Source organism: Dicentrarchus labrax, unplaced genomic scaffold, assembly GCF_905237075.1.
Source record: "Dicentrarchus labrax unplaced genomic scaffold, dlabrax2021, whole genome shotgun sequence".
Classification (NCBI taxonomy): Eukaryota; Metazoa; Chordata; class Actinopteri; family Moronidae; genus Dicentrarchus; species Dicentrarchus labrax.
Window position 1 is genome coordinate 25229600 of NW_026136706.1, and position 27170 is coordinate 25256769.

At 40.1% G+C, this 27170-nt stretch overlaps 1 protein-coding gene across 1 annotated transcript in view; it reads left to right on the forward strand.

Moving 5' to 3' along the window:
- The window catches only part of LOC127365478 (aryl hydrocarbon receptor-like), a 41043-nt gene that overhangs the window by 3384 nt on the left and 10489 nt on the right, over positions 1-27170 (forward strand). Inside the window, exons 2-6 of the mRNA XM_051403588.1 lie at positions 1904-2091; positions 18169-18278; positions 23859-23948; positions 25208-25340; positions 26725-26858. Of these exons, the coding sequence (XP_051259548.1) occupies positions 1904-2091; positions 18169-18278; positions 23859-23948; positions 25208-25340; positions 26725-26858 (655 nt within the window). The remainder of the gene's footprint in view (positions 1-1903; positions 2092-18168; positions 18279-23858; positions 23949-25207; positions 25341-26724; positions 26859-27170) is intronic.

A 27170-nucleotide genomic window follows, 5' to 3' on the forward strand; every position in this document is an offset into this window, starting at 1 on the left:
ACCTGGGAAAATAGAATGAATTTAATTGAAATTGAATGTGCAAATACAGGATGCTCAAGAGAATAGTTGGATAGTATTTATCGAACAACAATAATGATTATAGGTGGGTTAGAAAAATGTAAATAAATAGCTAAGTAAGAAAAATACGGTTCACTCTCTAGTAGGGCTGCACAATTAATCGAAATATTATCGAAATCTCAATATGGACAAGTGCAATATGCAAATCACAGAAGCTGTAATTTTATGATGAACGTAAAATGTGTACCAAACAGAATTATAATGAAGTATATTTAATTATAATTATGTATAGTTAATGAAGTACTGTAGTGCTGCAGAGAGGCCCTGGCCTACAAACCTTGTTCTCCAGATTTAAGATTTGTTTGTTTGGTACAGACCCCAAATAATTTCACATCATCATTATTAGAATACTTTTTTTCAATGAAAATTAAATTTTGATGCAAAAATAATAATTCCCACCAACCGTGAATCATATCGCAATATCTGTCAAAATAATCGATTATCGAATTGATTTTTTTGTTAGTTTCTTCTTACCCAACAGATTGTGGAGATTGTACAGCCCCATGAGGCAAACTGGGATCTGCAATTTTATACAATATAAATAAATTTGACTTGACTGTGGGCCTCTACAGGAGACTCAGCTAAGATCAACATGCCACCAACTACAGCTGATGTTGGATAGCTCAAAATGCCACACAAACACACACAAACACACACACACACACACACACACACACACACACACACACACACACACACACACGCAAAAAAGAAAAGAAAAATAAATTAAATTTTCAATAATAATAATGATCAGAATAACAAAGTATGCAAAAAGTTTATTATAACTTTAAAATACCCTTCGGAACTTTGTTATAAAATGCTCAAATCCACCAAATGTTGTATAGTGGAATGGTTCCCAACCTGGAGGTCAGGGCCCCACTAGGGATCGTCAAAGCTTTGCGGGGGTTGGCGAGGCCTTCTTGATTTTAAGGTGTGCTAGAAAAAAATATACACAGTAGGCCTATATCTCAGCATTTGGTTCACTTCTGTGAAGAAAAATAAGTAAATTAATTGTCTAACAGAACAATGGCCAAACGTCAGGGACACGAAAACACTGAATTTGTCAAAAACAAAGCCGAGTAAGTCAATATGATTCGAAGAAAATAAAAAAATACATAATACAGACAGAGAATTGTATAAAATGTTCCCTAAACAGAAAATAATCTGCTCAGAATTCATCCAAATCACTCGTTTACACAATCTTCTTGCAGTTCCTGAGTTCACTGTTTGGGTTCATTGTACAGTTCTGAATGTAAAATTAAATATATACAAAATATGTCATTTAATCAGGGGTCGTCAGTTTACTAAATGATAGAAGAGGGGTCCCTTAAGGAAAAAAGGTTGGGAACCACGAGTAAAGTGGACAAATGTATTTGCTATAGTCCCACAATTGAATGTTTTAATCTCAAATATGGTTAGATAAGATGTTCCTTTATTGATCCAATACAATACAATATAAGAAAATTAAAATATAATTAAAACATATAATAAAAAGCTAGAATATAAAAAAAATTATACACACTATATACAATATTATAAAAGTGGAGTATGGTCCAGATTGATAACTGTACATGTCCAATGTTACAAGGTATTGTTCAAAACAAAATAACAGTTGTGCTTTGCAGTATATAATCCCACCAAACTGTTTTAATCACAAGGTCTGTTACTGCACCTCCAAAATATCCTCAGCTCAGTGGATACAAACTTTGACAGAAACAGAAGAACCCAAAGAGAGGTCATATGTTGGGGCCCTGCAGTAAGTGGGCTTTGAAGAACAGCTGACAATTTCATCGTGACCTATTTCTCCGTGTCTGACGTCTATCAGGGTGAAGCAGCAGCCGGCTGAAGGGGCTAAGTCCAACCCGTCCAAACGGCATCGGGACCGGTTGAACGGGGAGCTGGAGCGGTTGGCCAGCCTGCTGCCTTTCCCAGAGGAAGTCACCGCCAGTCTGGACAAACTCTCCATCCTCCGCCTGAGTGTCAGCTACCTGCGGGCCAAGAACTTCTTCTCTGGTAAATCTACTAGTCAGGAGGATAGATAGATAGATAGATAGATAGATAGATAGATAGATAGATAGATAGATAGATAGATAGATAGATAGATATAAATGTGACTGTTCTTAGTGTTACTAGTGGTGGTCAAAAGGTCACACACTCTGCTTTTGTTGTGTGGAATGCTGCTCATGTATCATCTAATATATTACTGTCTCTTTTGCGTAACGGTTACGCAGATAAATTGATCACATCCGTCACATAAACCTGTTTCCAGTTAGTGGGACCGTTATGGGAAATCCTCTTGTTTGGTATGAAACTCAGAGGAGATCAATATCACATTAATGAGCTCCTGCAGCACAGAGAGAGGTCTGCCACATGTTTAGCCTAAAATAGTTAGGAGGTCAGTTCTGGTCCAGTATGCAACTGGTACACTGTGATGTAGAAACTTGAAGCCACCAGTGCACATCCACTGAGAATGGACTTTACAGTGAAGTAGGAGACATCTTGTGTCCAAGAGAAAAACTTTAGAAATCAACATTTACATATTCAGAGATTCTGGAAGGTTTAATGAGGTAGAGTGAGGAGAGGACTGTTTAAGGATTTTAATGTGGAAATTATACTTTTTTGTGGAAAACACACATCGTTCGAAATGTTCTTTTTTGCCTTAATTCATGTCTCGAGGGGATCTTTAAAGTCCAGTCCTGGTAGAGCTTATTGGTTCTTCTCTGGAAGCAAGAAAACTTGGTTCATAATCATACTGACATCTGTAATATATAGTATGTAATGCCTGAAAATCTGAAACAACAAACAACAGGCCTGTCATGCGGTTCATCTGTCTAGACAGGCTGGTGCAGTAATAACTTTGTTTAAATTGTTTAAACAATCTTGTTTGTTTATCTAATTTTCCACAAGCCCAAGACTTTTATTCAGGTTGAAACAGCACGTTTAACAGCGTTTAAGGCCCGTCAGGTGGCCACGTAGGACAGGGAGGGCTGGACAGAGAGAATGTTTTGTAGACAAAGCCGGGATTGTGGGCAAAGGGCAAAAAGTTCTATATGACATAATATGAGCTCTGTCACACTAAAAAATCTTCATCACGGTTCCCACGTGTCCTGGAAAAGCTGGAAAAGCTGAACATTTAGAGACTAGTTTTCCAGTCATGGAAACACCTGGAAATTTAATAAAATGACCAAATAATTTGGAAATAATCTGTATTGTCCAGGAAATGTTTGTGCATTAGTCCCTCACTCAGATCGCTTATGTAAACCTAAATGCATATTTAGCAGATTTACCAGATGCAATGCAGTGACTTGCAGTGATCTTTTAGGCATTGAGTGTATTTTTTCCACAGCTGCAAGCATTTCTCATGTCTACATGCATACAGCAACTCATTTGTTGTTGTTGTGGTCAATAAATAAATAAATACATGCACAGGGATGTTAATTGTATGTGCAATGAACAATTTCACTTTCTAGAAGATGAATTCTACTTGATTTGAACTGTTACTTATGGGCTGTGGCTAAATGAATGCCCACACAATGCCCGAAACTGCAGCTTATATGACCGTTTGTAAGCAAGTGCTGTCCTGTACTGTCAAGAAAAACTCCTGGAAAATGTCCTGGAAAGGTCCTTTATTGTTAAATGCATTATCTTATCATATGAATAATAAACCCCAGGAACACCTTCCACTTTAATCCATTGTTTTTTCGAGTTGATACATGTTAATGTATCAAACATTTCGAGACTTTTTGGACTGAGTGTCGGATCGAAATGAGTCACTCTTTGACATCCTCGTTTGAGACGGTCGTTCCCTCTCATTCATTGGTTGATACCCTACGATAACAGCGAGTGGGCGGTTTGAGTAGGAAAGGTCCATACAGGACTTTAAAAAGAGTCACTGAAAAAGATTTGTTCTTTTATTTTTGCCGAACACTATCACTGAGGACAAAGTTGTTCAAAGATTGTTGTGTTTTTCTTCTTTGAGAAAGTTAAGCAGTTTTACATTCTCTGGTCTTTAGGCTAGCCTAGGCCTGGACTAATCTCTCAACTGAATGCACACGGATGAAATTAAAATTGATCAATATTCGCTTGGGTTAATTTGGCAAAGAAAGATTTCCCCAAATTTTCTTTTTAGCAATATTGATCCTTAAAATCCTCACTGCTTTTTAGCATCTTTTGGAGTGTTGAATTTAAACAGGAGGGAGCAGTTTTTGCTTTGGTCCCTGCAACCATTACGAGAATGTCACAACAGCCGAGTTGCTCGCTCTGTGTTTGTGCTGGATGTGTTTCCCTCAAGGCTCATCTCATCAACCAGAGACCACCATACCAAGAGAAGAGCAACCAGCCACCGCCTTATTCAGATGATTTCATCCGAGGGAAAGGCCCTCAATATTTCATTGAAACCCACGTCTGTGTGTGTGTGTGTGTGTGTGTGTGTGTGTGTGTGTGTGTGTGTGTGTGGACATCACTTATTTGCGGATTAGGAGATGGAGCTTCGCTTGGTGTCCATTAAAACTGTACGCCGAAGCATTGAAAAGAGTTGCATGCCAGTGGATGGATGCGTACGGTCTTCTCTACTATGCAGAGTGAAGACATTGTTATTTTAGGCGCCGATCTTTCAAAGAGAATGCTGCAATGCGGCCGTCGGATGCTCTTGAAGCATGAATAATTGAGAGGAACCCCGGAGTTTAAAGAATTTATGAAATGGAGGCAGAGCAGTGTTTGTTTAAGGCAGCGGCTTCTAGAGATGGCTGTTTGGGGTGAGACTGACAGGATACAGCGCCGCTGATATGACTGTTTCAGGCGGAGGGAGCAAATGCATTTCATATTTTTACTGTGTGTGTGCGGCTGCTTGGACAGGCATCGGATGCCCTGAAGACACAAAATGAAGCCCTGCACTGGCATCTGAAGCTGTTATTATTACCATTTCACAGCTATGAATAGAAGTCGTGTTTATTGTTTCCATTCAACAACATATGGAAGTTTTCGCTGCCTATTCGGCCTGTCATAGTGAATTATTGATAGTGGATTTTAGTACCAATAGGTCAAAGTGTAGCCTATAGACAAACCCTCTTGTCTAACTGCATTAGCCTACTTCCTGGACAGTCTCTAAGTAATTAACAAGCTCAGGGCTCTTACATTAAGGAGGCAGCATCACTGGGAGAAAGCGCCAGGGACCCCTGAGGGCCCATCGCTCCAGGCTGCCTCTGTGGTCAGCCATAAATTGTTGTTTGTAAACAGAGTGATGCCTGCTTGTCACAGCCATCCGATAGTGGGTGGTCTGTGGGGCGATGAGCTCCAGTACACTCTGGGAACGCTGCCACTGCTTCAACACTCTGCTCTGTTCGGATGTTTAGAAGCACTGTTAAACGCAGAGAGAGGCTCACCGACATAAAATATTCAAATGCATCAGAATTGCATTGTGCCGCGGAGACCTTTGGTTCCAGGATACTGTATCTCTCCTAAAAAAAAAAGTCATTTCGGTGAAGTTTATTGTCTGATCCAAACACTCACGGTCCGACTGTGCATGTAATTGAACATGTCGTAGGAGTTGAACAAAGCCCAGGCACAGCAAGGTTAATCTGGCTGACAGTATTATCCAGCCCTGCAGCTGCCATCTTTGTTATTGTGAGGAGCCACAATGGGCTCGTCCCTCACAGCCACTCTGCAGAGAGGGGCGTTAACTCTCTTAAAACCGATAACACCAGGATCACCCCACTCTGGGTGTGAGGCAGCTCTCAGCCATAAGAGCCATCTTCACAGCTGCTGTCTGCCTTTTGGATCATTTATGCTCCATGTGTGCACTGTGGCAGTTGATGGGTTAAATATGGAAATTTGTCTATGAATGATTCTGTGTCCCTGAAGGTGCTGTAGCCCCAGGTTGTAAGGCGACGGATGTGAAGCCATCACATTCTGCAAGATTTTCACTAGGGCAGCAACAAACAATTATTTTTCAAACATTTAATAATTTTCCTGATTAAATGGTTAGTTATTTGGTCCATAAAATGTCAGAAAATTGTGTTTCTCAAAGCCCAAACTGACGTCCTAAAATTTCTTGAAAAAAAGATTTTCAGTTTATTGTCATAGAGGACTGAAGAAACCAGAAAATATTCACATTTGAAAAGCTGAAATCAGACTCAAATGACTCAAAGTGATCAACTGATTATCAAAATAGTTGGCAATTAATTTAATAGTTGACAACTACTCAGTTAATAATCATTGCAGCTCTAATTTACACTCTGGGCTGAAAGCTTTACACCACATTACTGGTGGTTGTCTAACTTTTGTAACAGTTCTGCGCTGGCCACACGCAGTACCTCCAGCAGTGTCAGTACTGTCACACATAATGTGCTGTGGAGAATCAGTGATACGCTTATTAGTATTAGGCTGCTCTCTCCTCTATATCCCTGTACAAACCGCAGGATCTATTCATAAAAACACAATTCCTATATTAAGGTAATTATACACTTGTCTTGCATATTATATTTTATTTGTGCCATTAAATCCTCCTAAATGTTACACACTGGACCTTTAAGTTAACAGTAATATTTTTAAGAGTGTCTCCCCAGTTTGTTTTTATGTCATTTGGTGGAGGTAACGTGCCAAGGACTTCAGCAATATGTCAACAAAATATTTTAAACAATGTTTCCAAAAATCCCCTAAGCAACACAGCGTCCAATATTATCTCAAAACATGCCCTACAGTGTGCATGAGCGCATAGCCATTATGTTTTCTTTCAGTTGTTAGTTCCAGCAGATGAGCAGTGATCATTCTCCATAGTGGATTAGTCCTGTGGGGAAATTGTTACAGTGTTTACGATGGAGAAAACCCTGATAAGATCCTGGATGACACAACTAAGCCAATAAGGGCTCTCCTGGCTTTCCTGGAAGAGTCACCATTGCCCGCAGCCAAACGGCTTGATTGTCCCTTTTCCTGTCCCCCCTCATTCACACTTAATCCCTTCTGGTTCTCCTCTTGTTTTTCTGGAAAGGTTCTCTGAGTTTTAGAGGCAGGCTGCGAGAACTGAAACCTGCCATCACGTGACTGCTGTTGCATAAGCAGCACTCTCACAGATGCATGTCAGATATTGCTTCAGATCATGCTGTAGCTCATAGATCGCTGTTTAAACCTGCAGTGGACAGGACATAAAATTATGATTAATCTTTTTTTTTATCATAGCAGTATGGCTGTTGTTAAAGTGGGCCGCAGCTCTTTCAGATACACTCTATTGTAAATATAGATGGAGATTAGGAGACATAATCCCTGTGACTGCAGTCACTCTACTGTGGCACTAGCCTGCAATGTTACACCCAAAGCCAACACACAGCCAGAGGGTTCAGCGCAGTTTGCATTAAAGCTATGTGTCATGTGTAAATAGGCAACAATTGGCATGTTCTCCAGTGAACTTTGTGATAATACTGTATGTAACTGTTGTTACTGTGTGTCTGTTTAAACTGCCCCAAAGTGGCCAAAAAGTCACTTATTGCAGTTTTGACTAAATGTTTTTCATACTCCATGACCAAAGCTGTGTATTAAAGGTTTAAAGGTTCAGTGCGTAACGTTTTGGTCTAAAAAGGGTCTTTTTTTTTTTTGTATGTTTCAAGGCCACCGTAGTTTCTCCTACAAAATTTGAAGGCAAGTGGTCCTTTAACAGGTCACTCAGAATTTATTTTTTGTAGAACCTTTATACTGCATTTCTACCCATATAACTTAATGTATATAACTTATATACTAATTTGTAGGGCTTTGTGCTGACAAAGGGCAGCCTTCAGCACAGAATACTTTGTACACCCTTTTGTGGTGTGAAAACCTCAGAAAATGCTTTTACAATACGAAAGGAATGTGAATATGTTCCCACTGAGTCTACATAGTAATTATATAATCTTTCAGCTCCTACTTCTCCTTAAGCTGCATATTACTACGAACAGAGGAACAATGTAGCAGTAGAGGACAAATTAATCTTTCACAAGTTTCCATATGGTAGACCATTATATCTATTATAAAAGCACCGGCTTGAAATGTCTTCCATTAATAGAGAGATGGCAAACATGGATCCACACAGCACACACATATTATGCAACTCCCACTGGAACAGGACATGGATATAGAAAATGAATTATGTAAAACACTATTCTGACTCTAGTAGAATGTAGTTTGTTGTACACATGAAGTTAGTGTGTGCTCTGATGGTAGGCTAATTAAATAGCAATTAAATATCTCTTGTCTTCCTCTAAGTTGTCACTTGGCTGTTCTGTAAGTTTTGTGTATTGGCAAATGAATTCAGTGTTGGTACTTCTGCATAGAATGTTGGTACATGAAAGAAAATGAGGCCAAATAACTGAAATGTTAATGAAATTAATGTCATCATACATCACTGCCATGATACGGCAAGCATAGAATTGGCACACAGAAATATCAGAGTCAGAGTCAGAGTTGCAGTCGGACAACATTTCTACAGCCCGCCACCACCGCCGCTGCTGCTGCTGCTCCAGGATCAGTTATGTAACCTGTGTGGCTGTTGTGAAAGTCTTGTGACACATCATCATCATCATCATCATCGCCATCACTGTTTTGCTCTGAATGGCGGCGGTGATTCGTTAGTTGCAATACCGCCTCCCCTCCCCCTCCTTCCTGTAGGTCATCAATCTGCACACAAATGAGAGGCAGCGCTATCTGGGCTACATGATCGGCACTGGGTCATCCCTTCATGACAAACCCTGCCTCCCCTCCCTCTGCCCTTCCTTCTCTCCGTCCTTCCCCTACAGGGCTTAACCCCATCCCCCCAGCCCCCGCTGATCACGATACAGCACAGCGAGGAATGCAGGCCACCAAAGGGAAAACCTGGTAATCAGTAGTGACCCCTCCCCACCCTACCCCGCCCAAATCCTATCACTCCTCACCTCCTCCTCTTAGTCCCACCTCTCTGGATTGCCTCTCATAAGCAAATATGCAACCATGTGATCTAGAAACCTCGGGAGACACGAAAGCAGCACAGGGTGCGTGCTTTCCCCCTGCATTAGTGGCCGCGTGTTCATGTTCAGCCTCTATATGTGTGTTGCGTGCATCCATGTGTATGTTAGTGGATGTGGGGGTGGTACGTGTGCATCGCGTGTTCATTTACTGCGGTGTTTGGGGGGTGAAGGAGTTGAAATGTTCTATATTTACTCACTGCCATTCACACTCTGGTAGAATAATTAGCACAAAAACACACTCATGTACACATACTGTATGCATGCACTGCGCTGTGTGTGGCTGCATGTGTACGTCCTGACACACACATTCAAGTTTCCTCCTCTCTGTCCTGTGCAGAAGTGAAGTGTAGCTTGTTAACTTGAAGGTTGGATGCTATGGTTTTGTTCTGTCTCTGTTGTTGCACATGATGCCATGTAGTGCTTAATGCAGAGTAGGATCCATAACAGAATGTTTTTGTTGCTGTCATGTTTTTAATTTGAAATTCAGTATCAATACAGAAGCCCAAAACAGATCAGAAAGGTTATATATTTTGCCTTCAGGCTGCACTGTAATAGAGAAAAATGGAAAGAAGTATCAAAAAAATGGAATGCAGTTTTATAGAGTGCTGCAGAAATAAAACCCATGAAATCCCAATCAATCAAGTCAATGGGGGGTTTAAAATGGGTTTTTGGTTAGATGCCTGAAATAAGGTCTGTGGTTAACATAAGCTTAAGAGATTTTTACATTTTGTCCAAAAATCTATCAAATCATGTGAATTTTGGAGCTTTTACATGTCTTGAAAAAGGTGGTTGCTAACAAGTGGCTAAATTAAACTTCAGGGGTTGTCTGTGGGATTAAACGTAACAACTTATCTACTCATTACAGCCTTGTGGTTATACTTTCCTATTTGTAGATTTTAATGATGAGATTTGATTACAAGTTGGAAGTTCAGTGGTGGAGACACTGAAGTCATGCAACCGTGGTATAGCCTACCATTAGCTTTTTACTTTGGTGATCGCATTGACACTTCAAAACTCATAAAAGTGATGGGTTAGGGTTAGGGTTAGGTTCATTTGTGAAGATTATCTTACTGAACAAAATGTCTAAGTACCATAAAGTTTGGTTCACCACAGAGTTTATTTTCTGCAATAATCCAAAATCCAATGCAAAAATCAGGGCGATGCTAACTTCGGGGTTGGACAACAAACATACATCATCCCTGCAGCGCTCTGTTTTTTGGACTGATTTACACAGCACACGACTGTATGTGGAGGACAAGCTCACAATCCAAACCAAACTCACAGATAGAAAGTCACGGGGATGTCGTAGTAGTCTAAGACACACCTGGACAGAAGTCAAAATGTCTGAATTATGTAAACAAAAACAGGTTACTCTGTGTAAACATGGATTAAAGCAGGATAAGCAGAGACAAGACAAGAGTGCATGCAAACATACTCTGTTAGAGAAATGAAGTGTGATGTGTTTGGTGGTCACAAGCAACTGATCAGCCGTGAAAGTAAAAGTAATTCTCTATTCTGCTCCCGTCCTCGCTGCCTGCGGTCTGCATTGCTCCTGGCATGGATCCAAAACAAACTGCAGCGCCACCTCCTCCTTCCTCTACGTAACCAGTATGGGCCATGTGGGTGGGGCGTGTCCTCTAATCGTCAGCATTAACACAGTGGCTGAGGATGTCCAACACCACTGGTCTCTGTCACCGTGCCCCCCCCAACTCAGGCTTAATACGCTTGGTTAATGCTGTCCAAATATAGCAGTTTCATGATTCAGACTCCTGTTTTTGTTATCCCATGTGACCTAGTGACACGCTAATTGTAGTGTTAACAAAGTTAATTTTGAGAACTATATTAACTACTCAGTCACTTCATGTGAATGCAAACAGAGGGTTATATTATAATATATTATATTTTATTATTATTTTTAAGTTAATTCATGAATAAATTAATATATTCCATACCACCACTACTATTACTAACACTGCATAACTGCAGCTTGTCTACACAACTCTGTCTAAAAATATCTCAGTAATGGCCGACGAGAGATGGTGTTTTAACGGCAGCTCTTCGGTGTAACATTTTATCCTAAAATGTCCTGTTATTGGTTGCAAACACTTTGTTAAGTCTCTGTTGGCAGTGTCATGTGTGTGGGGTTTTCTTTGTTATCAAGGGTACATGGCAGCCTGTTACAACGCTTTGGAAAGTTGCCGGATGCCATGTAGGGATTGGGCAGGAAATTGAAGCGGCACAAGCACAGAACATCCCCGCTAATCCTGTTGTAAATAGCATGATGGGACAAATTGAAAGTGGTCAAATATTTGATAAATATTTGCAGTGTGCTGAATGTTTTTTGGGCTTCCAGTGAAGTAAAGCCCTCTGTGAGATAAACCCCAGCATACCCGGCCCAGGTCTGGCTCTCTGTGGAGTGGTGTCAGAAAGCTTTATGCTGGAAGGTCCATGATGAAGGCCGGGACCAGAGCCAAGTTGGCCTCTGGGTCACAGTCCCGGGACAGAAATATTTGTCCTCTAAAAGTGTTGACAACTGGAGTTCATTTGGTTTGGCGGGTCTATACAGTTCTGAAACCCGGTCTCCGAAAGACTTTTATTTACTAGGCATAAAAAAAGGCTTTGCCTGGATTATGATTACAGGCCATGTTTTTTCAGTCCCACAAGTGCTGTGTTCTTTTGGTTAAGGCCAGGGTAAGATCATAGTTTGGGTTAAATATTAAAATAGTGAAGACATACTTAAAGTCACCACTGACATTGTTGATCTGGGCTGGGTAAGTAATGTAAGTATGCTAAATGCTAACTAAGAGGGGCAACTGACAAAGCTTTCCTTCTGAAATATTGGTCCCACAATTTAGTATAAATGATTTGGGAAGAAACTACAGCATTCAGCAACGTCTGGTTTTATGCATGGGAGGGTTACCATGAATGTCATGTAAGATGTTAAACATCTGTTAAAGTTGTTTTCTAATGCTGTAACCCAAAAATTTCACGTTTTGAAATTGCTGAACTGTCATGTGACTTGAACTTGAACTTGTCTTGAGTACTTATTAGTGGAAATTAATATTATAATAAACCTCTTGGTTCCAGCTGCATCACTACCTTCTATAGACACACACAATGCGTGAACAAATGCCTCCAATGGCAGCTGAAATATGTTGTTTGTCAGGTTTGATCTATCAAATACTGGAGCAGACATGTGAGGAAGAACCACACCATCTCCAGTACTGGGGTCAGGATTTCTCTGAAAGTTTGAGGAAATAATTTGAAGTGACAGCGACACTAACATGTCATTTCACGCGAGGTTGAGCCTTGAAGCTTATTTTTGTTCATCTCAGCTGTGGACTGGAATGATTCTGATTCTGTCCCTTGATGTTGTTAAAATTAAGTCACCACAAAGTCACACAACGTGCAGATATAAGCTGAATATGATGAGAAGTACCACTTCTGCCAGATATTAATGAGCTGGGCAAATGCAAAAATTGAGAAAATCCGGCCAATACCTTTTAAATTTAAGGTTTTGGTTTTTCTACTAATGTAACTGAATGATATACCACTGGTGACTGTGTTTGAAAGCAGCCTGCATTACCCTTTCACAAGCTGGCAGAAACACTTTCACTTTCCATTAATGTCGAAGTGAAAGCACATTTAGTCTCTGCAGAACAAAGGTTGGCTCTAAACTGTATAAAGTGCATTCCCTAGAAACAACCATGTTGCACAGTTGATATTTATAACCCGATCTAACACTTATTATTCCAAAAAGAGACTTGACTCAGACTTTTAAAGGTCCAGTGTGTAACATTTCAGAGGATCTATTGGCAGAAATAGAATAACCTGAAAATAAGGATGGTTGTGTTTTTGTTACCTTAGAATGAGCTGTTTTTATCTACAGACACCGAGGGTTGTCTTCCATAGAGCCAATGTTTCTACAGTAGCCCAGAGTGAACAAACCAAACACTGGTTCTAGATAGGAACTGTCAAGTTTTTTTGCGAGTTTCGCAGCCACCATAGTTTTTCCTACACGCTTCACAGCCTGTTCTCATTTGCAGGTCGTCAAATACAGACGCCAGTGATGTTCAGTTAGTTGCGATCTAGATGCCATTAAATCCCACAGACTGGTCCTTTAACCAAAGACTTAAAACTTGGCATGGACCTGCATAAAATGATATAATTTTATTTGAGTCATTTTTTATGGGAGTTTTTGGACTCTACTACTACTCTACACCCTCCACTGTTTGTGGTTTAGTAAGTTTGGAGCTCCATTATGCGAAGACAAACATGTTTGGGAAAGCCAAGCTGTTCTATTCAATTCACTGGAAACGCCTCTGGGTGATTGCTGGAGTGCTATTATGCCACATGTATGTGATGGCAGTGGAATGTAAATTTTTCATTATGTACACTTGTGCCTAGTGAAGCTTGATAACAAGAGCTGCTCTTTGTCCTCCTCTGGCCATTCAAGAGGCTTTGTGTTGGCCCACTTTTTTTTCTGGTAGGATTATGCTGCTGACGCTGCTGCGTACCTGTGGTTTCTGATGTGTAAACAAAGGACAAACAACACAGATCCTGACATAAAGATAGTGCCCCAAAATGTTTTCAAAGAATAAACACAGATGATTTGAGAGCGCTGTATGTGTCGAGGATTTTCCTATGATCTTAGCGTTACAGCCCTTTCTCATGATCAGGAAACAATTATCCCACAGTCACAATAATCTTTGTTTTCTGGAGATGATAAAACAGTTTGATCTTTACATGAACCAAAGCTGTGTTTTTGGATCACAAGATAAAAAACATCTGCCTGTTGTCTGTGGTAGGGAACAGTCACATAACAGACAACACATGTATACATTTCTGATTTATTTCTGATAATGATCACCCCAAAGTCCCACAAATGTTTTTATAAACATAAAAAGCTTGTTACATCACAATCACAAAGTAATAATTTGGGGATTTTGTGACCAAGAAGTAATTGTTTTGGGATCACAAGTGAGGAAAACGTTATGAAAATGAGATGAGATTATTTTTTGATCAGAAATGAAAACAAAAAAAGGGAGTTACATAACTATTTGACCTCTTTGGTCTTCCTTACAAATTTGACATGAAGGCAACAACTTTGGCATTATATCGATACTACATGTTACTAGGCTACCATAAAATACACAGTTTGCACTTGACATGTTGACAATGCATTTTTAACCAAAAAATGTACATACTATAACATTAATGGGTGCAGGCAGGAATAAACTCCTTTGAATAAATTTCAAATAGGAAAGCTTGAACAAAGCTGAATTAAAATGATTTTCTAACTGATTATTACTAAATTAGTTATGTTAATACTTTTAAAAGGGCCCTTTTTACTTATTTACTATAGTTATTTTTAGGGCTCTAAAGTGTGAAAAAGGCCTTTTATTATTTCCCAGAGCCCGAGGTTACTTTCAAATTACCCATTTTATCTGACCAATGGTGCATTTAAGAAAGTACACCAGCAAATTATTGGTATTGGTTATTGGTATATTGCTTGATAAATGACATAATGCCATTATGAGTATTGTTGTGGGATCATTTTATGGTAATCTTATTGACCAATATGTTAATTGACTTAGGTTTCAGCACTAGTTGGCGTTAGACTGGAGGGACGATGCCATGGGTATAGAAGCTGTGTCAGGCTGTTGTCATTTCGTTCCAGCTGTGAGTCGCTCCTGCATTTCTTTGTGACAAGAACGCCACACTCTAGCGTATCTAACATACGCGACGCATTGCCAACGCCATTTCCCCACCAGTATGTTGGATTATGTCACACATTGTTCTTAGTGACCCTCTAGAAGTCGATCCAGCATGTCTGTATGGGAATAAGGTCAGGGGTGTCCAAGCAAAGCTCTGTCTCGTGTGATGGTAGAAGCCACGTCGGACTCCCCACACAAAGCCCATATGCTATCCAGTGTCTGCTCTGACACTCCTAACACCGGCCCGCCCCTCAGATGGAGTCCTTGTTAACCCCATTTGCAGACAACAAAAGACCTGACCCAGAACCCAGTCACCCAATCATGTCATACATCACCGTCAGGGTTAAAGGTCATCGTGGGTCGCAGCACAGTGCTCCTGCAGGGGTCAGAGATTAATGTGCTTGACCACTGGTCTCTTTCTCATGACATCACCACAGCTCACAGTCTCACTTTATGGAAATAACAAGCGATTGATAATGTCAGTTTATCCTATCATCATTGATCAAATGATAATCTATTGTCAGCTATTGATGTTTTCAGACAGTCAAAAATTCTTGAAATTGTCTATTATACAGTTGTATGTCTTCAAATAGCTTTTTAGTCTGACTGACAGTCCAAATACTCAAAGTTGTCTACTCAGATAAGAGCTACATGTATGTACAAAGCCATATTGAGTCCCATCCTTGTCCTGCCTAGGACATTACATGCTGTATTTTCAATCAAAGTGTCCTGTGCTATGTTCGTTTGAAGATACATCATGTAAAACCTTAATACGAACTACCTAGAACAGGTGAAATGTGACAAATAGAATCCTTAAGAAAACTTGCTTTCTTGTATTATTGTGACTCTATTTCTAGTTTAGACATAAAATATGTTTATATTTAAAAAAAAAAAAATATATATATATATATATATATATATATATATATATAGGTTTTCACTCAGTCCACCATGCCACAATCCCCCTTCCAAAAATGTGGGACATATCACAGGTCACATGACCAACTCTTCAGCACTTTGGTTAAGGTGAGCAAAAGATCCTGGTTTCAGTTAGACGTTATTAAACACGTTGTGTCTCAAGTCCTTGCAGACTCTCTCTGTATCAAAGGTCCAGTGTGTAGGATTTACTAGCAGTGTAGATTGCAAGTCCCTCACTTCACCTTCCAGTCTAAGCTCAAAGGAACAACTGCAGTGGCCGCAAAATGCATAAAAGAAATGCTAAAGGCCCTATCTACAGTCAGTGTTTGGTTTGTCTGTTCTGGGCTACTGTAGAAACATGGCGCCTCAACATGGCGCACTGTGTAGAAGAGGAACCGCTCCCTCTGTAGATAAAAATTCTAAGGTAACTAAAATACAACTATTCTTATTTTCAGGTGATTGCACACTAATGAAAATATACCTATGAATATTATATTCAATTTTTGTCAGTAGATCCTCCTAAATGTTACACACTGGAGCTTTGAATCACTGCAGACTTTCTATATTAAAACAAGACTGCTGCCATGTGCCTAAACATAACCATAAAAGCTGAATAATGCTGTAGTCACTACAAGCAGATATTAAATCAATATTTGGGACATGTTAATTCTATTATATAATATTATATATTATTTGTATACTTATTATTTATGAACAACAATTAACAACATTATGTTAATAGAAAATGTAATTGTCAAAGAAACAGGTCAAATGAAACAAAGACTATTATAGAAAGACACATAATCTTACTTCATGTTGGGCCACTTGCTCATTTTCTTAATGCCATAATCAAACAAATTACCTCCACACACACACACGCCTTGAGCATCAGAGCTGGATGAATGGAAGAAAAAAAAGTTATGATGTCACTCTGGGAAAAAAAGGAGAATCCCATTAGGATGGAGAACAGCTGGACCCATCAGCCAATGAGCAGCTGAGATCCCGGAGAAGGAGAGGGGAGGTAGAGGGGAGTGCGGGGGGGATTGAGCTGAGCTGAGCTGAGCAAGCAGTAAAGTGCAAACACAGTGACACCAGAAGGAACTGTCACCTCATCTCACTCAATCTTGCAAACAATGCATCGCTGGCAAAGACAGGAAGCTTTTATCCAACAGCTCGGTTCTCTTTCTTGCACACACAAACACACCTGAATGAATGTTTGGCCTTATTCTTTCCTGAAGTCTTAAATTGATTGATTTGTGTTTTGTTGACATGTTGACGTATGTGTAGATATAATAATATTTCAAAAATATGCCAATTATTTTCCTTCAAATATATATTTTAGTTTCCTCTAACCTCATTAAAACCCAATTAGTAGAAATTGATTAAATTGATATATTATATCTGTGGGGGGGGAGTTACACATTTGAGTATTCACTGTTAAAACAAAAGTTGAGAAAACTCATAATTTAAGTAATTTAATTTAATTAGTTATAAATCAAAATCTGTTAAGTTTTGAAATAAACTAAAGATAATTAATTATTTTCTTCTTTAGAAACAATTGTTTTAGAAACAAAAAAAGTCAAAAACGGTTAATCATTAAATGTTTTCAGTTGCACCTATTTAATTTTCAAGCACCCAAATAATGAAAACTGGGTTCGCAGCTCACGGTGAATTCAATTCTTGAAATGCAGAAGTTTTTGTTTCTAAAAGTCCGTAAAGATTTTTTCTAATGAAGAACAAGTAAATTACTCCAACAAAAGATTATAGGTTCACACAATGCCCAATCATAAATAGAGAGAATATGAAAATCCATTATATTGCATGTTTAATGCTTTTTGACCCCATACAAGGCATTAGGGTTAAGAGAGGTGGGGTTTCTTTGGGCTGCACCAAGCAGTTATTTCATTATTTATTAATCTGCTGATTATTCTCTCTATTCATTGATTGTTTGGTCTAAAAACATCTAAATGTCTCAGAATTGCCTAAAACGTCTTCACATGACTTGTTTTGTTCAATCAACAGTCCAAATGATTCACTGATTCTCAAAATTGTTTAAGATCCTCAACACCACTACATTTCCTGATATTTCATGTTACGAAGACTAATACCCCCTCACTTCAGTCAGTCTGAGCATATACACTGCAGTCTTGAAGCTGTATAGCACTGTACACAGAGCTTCTCAGGAGACTGAAAAAACAACAATTGTGTTTTTCTGTTGTGGTGTATGTGTGCTGATGTCTTATAAATCATGATGTGAGCAGGTTAGACAAAATAAAAGGTTGAGTTTGGTTGAATTAGACTTTCAGATTGCAGGTAATGAATGTTTGATGAGCTGGGATCGGGCGTGCATGCAGCATCTTTAGCGGACTAAACATAAGGCAGTCTGACAGTCACAGCAGTGCTTTGCAAACATTATCACTGGACTAAAACCTGTCTGCCTCTCCCCACCTCCACCACCACCCTTCCTCCCTGTCTGTCCCTCTCCACAGTCACCCTGAACAGTCGGAACGGAGCGACTTCAGCCGGTGCGAATGATGACGACAGCAAAACAGGAGGAGCAGTGGAGAGCAAGATTCCTGAAGGCGATCTTTTGCTGCAGGTCGGTATTAAAGCCGTATTTATTGTTGTTTTCCTTCAATCTGTTTCTATTCACAATATATTTTATCTTTATCAACTCTTTCATTGATTTTATGTTCAATGTCTGAGATGGCTGCCAAGTCAAACACTTCAGTTTCCAAACAGGCAAACCGCCATGGTCAATATGTTCGATATGTTTTGAGGGACAGCCGCTGTTGATGGGTAACTGCACTGATTTAATTTGTTTGTCTGGACAGCTCTCTCTTCCTGACAAGTGCCCAAAATCTATTTAGGCCAATGACAGAGGCTCAGAAGCTCAGGGCAGCTTACGACTCAATAAGTCTGACAGACTCCCGCGTGCCCTCCTGAAACATTACTCTCCTTTTTTTGCCGGGATACATTTGTCCAAAAGAATTCCTGCCTAAATATGGATTCTTCTGAACAGAAATGTGACACTTCAAGGATGCTTTGTTATTTAAAGAGCAGATTTCTACCCAATAGTCTTCAAAATGTGCTTGTTGTTTGTATTTTCACTAGGGATGTCCCAAGCTAGTTTTTCTATTCCCCGGTCCGATCCGAGTCATTTAATATTGAGTATCTGTCAATCCAGAGTCCCGATCCGATAGATAACACAGTGCACATTGCACACTTCAGTCATTAAAATCATTCAAATATACAGTATATGTGTGACAATTAAATAGCACTGCATTACATCAAGTAGCATCGGATAGGCTCAATAAAATATAATAGAGCTGGTACCGATCGTATCGGGACATCCCTAATTTGTGCTGCTTAGGTCATATTTCTGTCGTTTTGGACATCATTCCCATCAATGGTGGTCATATTTAGTTTAATAGTTGAACCTTTTGGGAAATACTTTATTCACTTTTTGCTGAGAGTAAGATGGGAAAATCAATTCCACGTATATCTGTGTGGTAAATATTAAATTACAGCCAGCAGATGGTTAGCTTAGCATAAGCATAAGCTAAGCTAACGACAGGTGAAGAGCTAGCTAGCTATTTGTTACCTTTACGAATGTGCAAAACTGACAAAGGATGACAGGACTCCAGGAAGTCCCTGTTGTCAGATTTTTTTCAAAATTTTGGACATAGAAAGCATTTCCCCTCTTTTTTCCCAGCCTTCATCCTAAGCTGGCTTCATATTTACCATGCAGACATAAGGGCGGTGTCAATCTTCTCATTTAACTCAACAGGAGAGTGACTTAGCATAGTTCCAATAATGTCCAAAAAATTTAGTCCAACAACATGAGAAGACTTCACAGGTTAAAAACCAGTCACCATTTTTGATTAAAGGGGAAAATGAGAGTGGATGTTGATTTTCATCCAAACTTTTCCTGGTTCACCTCTAACCTGATACATACAGCGGCCAAATGTGTGGACACCATTGTCCACATAATCTCATGTGATTTTGGTCTGGTTTGGGCCTGGCCGCTTACTTTCAAAAAGGTAAGTGGGGTGTTCCCGGTCTGCAGTGGTCAGTATCTATCTAAAGTGGTCCAAGGAAGGAAAAGAACCAGAGACAGGGACATGGACTGCCAAGGCTCATTGATGCACGTGGGGAGCAAAGGCTGGCTCGTGTGGTCCGATCCAACAGACGAGCTACTGTAGCTCCAACTGCTGAAACAGTTAATGCTGGTTCTGATAGAAAGGTGTCAATACACACAGTGCATCACAGTTTGTTGGTATGGGGCTGCAGAACATTTTGAGCACCAGGGTGCCATACAGTGTTGGCTGATTGGTGTATATCAGTGTAAAAGGACTAAAAACATATTCATAATGATAACAAGATACTTGTTAGACTAGAAAATGCTCTCAGACCTCCACCAAGGAGGCAGCTCACTAAGGAGTGATGGTGCAGATCTGTAATTCTGGAAACATAACTGCAGAAAGCAGGAAATATAGATCCACTTCAACCGGTTTTGATGCTATTATGCAGCTTCACCGGTATTGTGCATGTGACAGCTGTAGTTACTGGTGGTAAATGTGGTTCAATACTATGGGTCAAAGAATACTGGGGGCAAAAAACTAATGATTGTGGTTTTAATAGAATAGTCGAACAATAATTGGTCTTTTTTCCATCATTCTGTGAGCAACTGTGATCTGTTTTTATCCTGCACACAGCATGAGTCTGAACAGCGACAGTGAAAGTGACTTTGGTTACCTGGCTGAGAGGTTAAAGGTGTGTGCCTGCAGCTCTTCATCTAACAGCTCACTGTGGCTGCACTTTACTGGTCCATTACTACCTGCAGTATTTCAAACCGATACGCTCTCAAAGAATGTCCAAAATGCCCGTTGTCTTCTTTGGTAGACATATTTTGGATGAGAAATGCTTTTAATGTGAAGCTGTGTTTGCATTAGCAGAACTTAATACTACCTTTCTCTGGGAATTTTGGTACAGATACCCAGTGTGTAATACTGTATCCACAAATACTGAAATAGGTTCATCAGTGGTCATTGTGCAGCCTGGATGGGATGCTTTCACGGGCTGCCTGTTGAAGACCTCTGCTGTAGTCCCTAAATGTGACAGAAATGCAGGAAAAGGGATGCGAATGTTCTTTTTCATATCTTTTTCTGGAGGAAGATAACCAGACCCCTGTGCTATTGTGTCCCACCCCCGCTAAATCATCTTTATAAAGCATTTTTCTGTTTGAAATTGTTTGCATTTTTAGAATTTCAGGTCACGGCTTAGCCTTTTAAGAAAAGGCAATCAACAGACCTGTTTTCTTTTCCAGTAAAAGCGGGGGTAAAAAAAAATCCCTCCTGGTTCATGGCGGCTTTGTGCCCTCTGTACTGTATGTGTGATTGAGTGGAGAGCGAGCCCGCTGGCTGCCAGATCTTTTTGGGATCTGCTGGAGTCATTGATTTTCCAGTCCAGTTCCTCCCAATGTGCATTACACTGGCATTCCAGGAGGGGAGAGGAAACAGGCTGCCCGCCATACCCCGACCCTACCGGGGAGGTTTCATTATTATGATAAGCCTACATTTCCCCAGCTTGTTAGTAATGAGAAATGAAAGCTCATTTGGAGAAAAAGAGGGAGAGTTTTCCACAGGGGGCCTCCTCCTCCTCCTCCTCCACCTCCTCCTAATCGTCGGGATGAGAGGGGAGATGGACAGGCTGAGGAATGTGAGGTTTATTTCGGAACCCCCAGACTGAGCCGGCTTCTTTGCTGTTCTTCGCATCAGACGGTGGTGAATTATAGAGGAGCTGTGAGGTTATCAATTATTCAAACTCAGAGAATGGAAGAAACATGGCAGAATGTCTTAATTGTGCTTTTACTTTTTAGTCATGATTGAAATCGACCACAAGCAAAATTGGTCCTTTCTGACAGTAACTGACAACAACCAGCTCTAACCATGTAGACCGTCCTCCATATTTATTCTCTCTTTCTATTTCAGTGCTAAATGTGTAAGCCGTCGCTCTTCTTTTGCTCATACTCATGACTGAATTCAATCATTTGCAGCTGGGAGGTTAATGAGTACACATGAGTAGACGATCTGCTGTTATGGCCTAATTTCTGACGGCTGCACAGCCTTTCACATCCCGACGGGTTCCAGCAGCAACAGAGCATTTTGCAGTTTTCCTGAATTTGAACAAACCATGTGGGAAATTACACCAGAGGTTAAATGAGTGCTTTGGGTTTTTTAGTCGCTCTTGCTACAGAGTTCAGCGTCTGTTTGGTTGACATTTGGGTGTTTATGTTTACTTGTTGGAGGAAGCGTGGCAGATAATTGTGGTGAATCACTGGTGTATTGTCAGGAAGAATAACATGGTGTCTCCAGCATTAGTCATTCCTGCACCCTGTGGGCTGATTTGGGAAAGAGAGGACTGTGCTTGTACGGATGTTTGTGGCTGCGTGAGGAAAGTTGTGTGTGTGCACGTTAGTGTTTGTTGGTACAATGTCATGTCTGTTTGTGTGTTTGTTTACGAAGCGTTCCTGTACCGGGGGAGGGCACGTGTGCCGTTTAGTGAGGTGGAAATGTTGGACCAGCTGTTCCCCTTTGAAGAGAAACAATGAGTGTGCTCCATTTCACTTAACATGCTTCCTCATTTTCCTGTCTAGTCTAGTCTCCTCCTTTCCTTTTCTTTCCTTTCCTTTCCTAGATTTTCCAAGCAATTATTTTACTGTACTGTTGCCATCTACTACCATCTATCACAAAACCTTGTTTTTTTCCTTTTACAGAAATAGAAGACATTAAATAATTCACGTCATTAAAATAGTTATGAAAGGGAAGGGCTGACAGTGTTCACATTATATATGTATATGGATCTTTATACATATATATATATATATATATATATATATATATATAATCTACAAATATATAAAATCATAGAGATGTTAATTTTTATCTTTACATTGCTGCATTATAAAAGTCTGTGCTTTACTGTTTTACTGGCCTGAAGTTTGTGATAGCGCCACCTTATCTGTATTGGATGCAGACTTTTGTGCCCAATAAAAGGCAACAACTGCCCCACTGTATTGCATTATACAGAGAGGTGTCTCTGTCATTTAGCCTATTATTAAAATCATGAAAACACCTGTCAGTGTAGCACAATACACAAACTACATCCTCCAAGATGATCTATAAAATAGAATCAGCACCTCTCTCAAACTGTTTCATTATGTACAACCAGTATAACCTTAACATAGGGATTTGACTGCATTGGTTTTTGCTAGGTGTAATGTCAGAGTTCCCACTCTTTTTTTAACAAATAATTGTTCAGGACCTTTCCAGGAGTTTTTCTTGACAATACAGGACAGCACTTTCGGGCAAATTTACTACTTTAATTTGGCCACAGCCCATACCTAACAGTTCAAATCTTTGACAGAATATTAATATTTTAGAAAGGTAGTGTTCATTGCACGTACAATTGACATCACTGTGTGTGTATGTATCATTTATGTTGTATGAATGTAAATATGGGAATTTGGCTAGCAACTCTGCAACAAATTTACTAGACGCCAGAAATATCACTGTCACACTACTGAAAGTTCAAAGTGGAAATGCAATTTACACTACCAAGAGTTGGTTTTCAAACAAAATACACACCTAGGTTTACGTAAGTAATCTGAGTGGGAAAAAAAATTCCAGCACAACAGCCTAATTGTGAAATATGAGGGCACAGCTGGTGTAAAATGTTACCTAGTGAGTGTGAGACTGTGGTGAGCTGACATTTGCTGTGTTGGATCAGTGACGAACATTGTGTGGCCATCTATGATTCAAATATAAGGCCAACTCTAATGTCAGTGGTGGAAATACACCAAAGCCAAAGTCCATGATTTGGAAAAAGTGAAAACAGTGTTCAGTATATTGTATATTGCAGAGGGTAGTTCGGTGGGATACACAGAGCTGGCCATCTCCGCCTTTTTAAATAGCTCGAAATAAGTGGCATTTTTCAGGATCACTTGCAAACCTCCCCTTCATATCCAACATTTTGGTCTTTGGGAGTCAGGGAGAACATTTGGTGATGACACTGTGGTTCTTAACTAAAGGCTCCCACACAATGAGAGCTAATTGTGCTAAATCATAGCAAGATGACTCTGCTAACTGTTTGTGGGCTTGCCTTGTCTGACCTACAGGCTCTCAACGGTTTCGTCCTGGTTATCACTGCCAGTGGAACCATCTTCTACTCCTCTCACACCATCCAAGACTACTTGGGCTTCCACCAGGTATTGTAGCAGTCTTTCTCTATACCCTTTTGACTTCTAATCACCATCCAATGATTACCCAGCACTCTCTTCAACAATGACAACAATCGGATATAAAAACGGCATAGGGGGGAACTTCCTGTCATTTTAACCCATCTTGTTTATCCTAACCTAGCCATGATTTAATTTAATCTTTCTTATTTATTCTTGCTTACATTTCAGGTGCATAGGTAGACACAGAGGGGTGCAAATCTATAGAGGCACATTTGTTAAATAGAGATCTCAGGCCTTTGTTTTAGCAGTTGATAGATAGGTCTGGATGGATGGCTTGCGTGCAACATCTGCTGGGAGCGGCTCAGGGGTCTTGTTTGATCCAGCGGTCTTCTCCCTGCATGGTGCAGAGTCAGAGGCTCAAACAAGAGCAAAAAGACCTGACCTATTTATAGCTTGGCCTTTTTACAAACCACCAGGCACAGCAGTGGGCTGCAGGGAGCAACACATCCCTGCCTCACAGCTCAGCTGAGCAGAACACACTGAGACGCTTTGGACAGCTGAGTGCACCTGTGACTTTTAGGAACGATCTAAAAGTGAAATTTGCTTTTGAACACAATGTTTTGAGGAAGCACACACTACATACACACTGCTGGAGCCACATACACAATGCTGGGCATATGTGTGTACTTCTGCTACAACTACTTCCACTAATAGCACTATCCCTATGACTGCAAAAACATTAGAGTCCCATATCCAGGTATTTTAAGCAACCACCCAGAACCTCACCTTGCAACACCCCAAATTCTCTCTTAGCAACCACACCAAACACCCTAACAATCAATAGGCAACCTTTTAGCAATACCTTAGCAGCCATGTAGCAACACCCTAGTTACAACTATGAAAACATTTGCAATGACCTACAAAGACAGCTTGTGACGACAGCAAACCTACACGGGCTTTGTTCACACAGTTGAACCTATTGTAGCTTGCATTTGTTGCTCAAAGAAATAACTCACGTTATCCACGCTGTGACAACTTTCACACTACAGCATCACCAGTGTAAAGGGAACAGTCTGGTCACTGAGACAATGAATGGCAAACTGCATTAATGAAGAGGGGTAGCAGTCACAAACTAAAACTATTCATGCACATTATATAATATTAGATACATTATGACTGACTTTTGGATGCTGGTTCTTTTTCAGGTGTATAATTTTGCCTACATCCTCTATGTCTTTACTTGCAAATAACTTGTTTTATCCTTTACTCTCGTTATTTTTCCTCAGACGGATGTCATGCACCAGAGTGTGTATGAACTAGTCCATACGGAGGACCAGCAGGAGCTCAGGAGAAACTTGCACTGGGCTTTGAATCCTCCTCCCACCACTGCATCTGCCATTACCCAGGACTCCCCTCAAGGTGATCACTCTCTCCTCCTATGAGTCCATTATTAAGACCACAACCAAACTGACAGATCCTGGTGAGACTGAATACAGGTTTCTGAACTGAAACCCTTGTCTGAAGGTCAAACACAAAAACAAAAACACACCAGACCATGGTATTATCATATTTTCACGGGTCAGTTGTATTTGACCATGGCTCTTACCAGTGTTTAGTGAAATCAGTCTCTGAATATTTGCTGCATGACCTGGAAGCTATTTATCCCAATGGTGTACCAAAGTGAAACATTGCTTTGTGTGTTGTTGTCCACACATATGTGTTTCAGTAGCACTGCACCAATGCTAAATGTGCTGCACTCCACTGCAGTCTGTGAACATACATTTGGACATCAGTTTTAGACAGTTAAGTACACACAGTTTGAACATTAAGCTCTAAGACCATCCTCAGGTCAGGTCACATGACCGTGTAATCTTCACTGTGGCTTATGAGGTGAAGTGGTCGCAGATCTGTATTTGGTCTTTAAGATGCTTACGTCTGTTTGCTTTGGTTCTGACCAATGTGTTTAGGCTAAGACCCACAGTCCCGACACAACTAACCCGCTCCTGTACTTAGAAACTGCTTACAGTCTCCCCTGTAACTGCAACAAATGCTGTCACTTGGTGTGTTAAGACAGTTAGCTCCAGGGATCATTCCATGAGTGCATTTATACAGTGGAGGGCAGCTGATGACATGAGACAACATTTCATCCGGCTCAAGACTAAATACAGAGGAGGGCAGAATGCTAGGCCATTATTTACTCTCAAAATGGACTCTCAATTTTTACTGTTGTGACATTATTAATGAATTCCAACACACCAGGAATCAAGAAACACAGCTTCATTGTATATGTACTGAACACCTCTATAGTAAAGGCCTCTAATCTTTAACACAAACTAATACTTGAAGTCACAGTGAAATAGCAGTCAGACCATCTGCAGCTGATGGTGAGTGACATATTTCCAAGTAAAACTCAATATGAGCAGGGTTGTTATTTTGAGAGGAATCTGATTAAATAATTTTTGGATTGCCTCATTCAAAAGTAGACTTGCGAAGCACAGAGAGATATGAAGAAGTGTTCATTTTAAGGTCCAGTGTGTAACATTTAGGAGCATCTATTGGCTGAAATAATGTATACATAACACACTTTTATCAGATTGGTATCAGCTGATCACGTACTGGAATCTGTAACATCTTTAATAAAATGACTAACATGTGACTAAAATTAATCATTTTAATTTAAACACTAAGGCTAAATCTAAAATATCTGCCAAATGAATACTGCTCGGACTTAAACTGACTACTTTATACTCACCACATTATACCCATTGCCACTGACTGCAGCTCATATTGTTTGCAATAACAGAGATGGAACCAGACAGCAGCTCATCTTTAGTCACCTACAACCCTGAGCAGCTTCCCCCAGAGAACTCGTCCTTCCTGGAGCGGAGCTTCGTGTGTCGCTTTCGCTGCCTCCTGGACAACTCCTCTGGCTTTCTGGTAGGTTGAACCTGTCTGCTGCAGTCCACTCCCATTTGTGTACTGAAGTAGCATATGACATAGTTAAGTTACTGTTTGAGTCAAAGTATGTTTGATTTGATAGAGAATTTTAAATAAAGCAAATTACACCAGTAGTTTTTTAACTGGTCAGTATGTTAAAGAGCTGGTACAAGGTGAAAGGTACGACCAAAGCACAGTATAAAATGTAAAAAAAAATATTTTTCTGTATTTTATTGGAGGATGTGTGTTAAAAGAATACATTCTATACATAGTAGGGTGATTAATAAAAATGTAGGTTAATGACAGAGATAA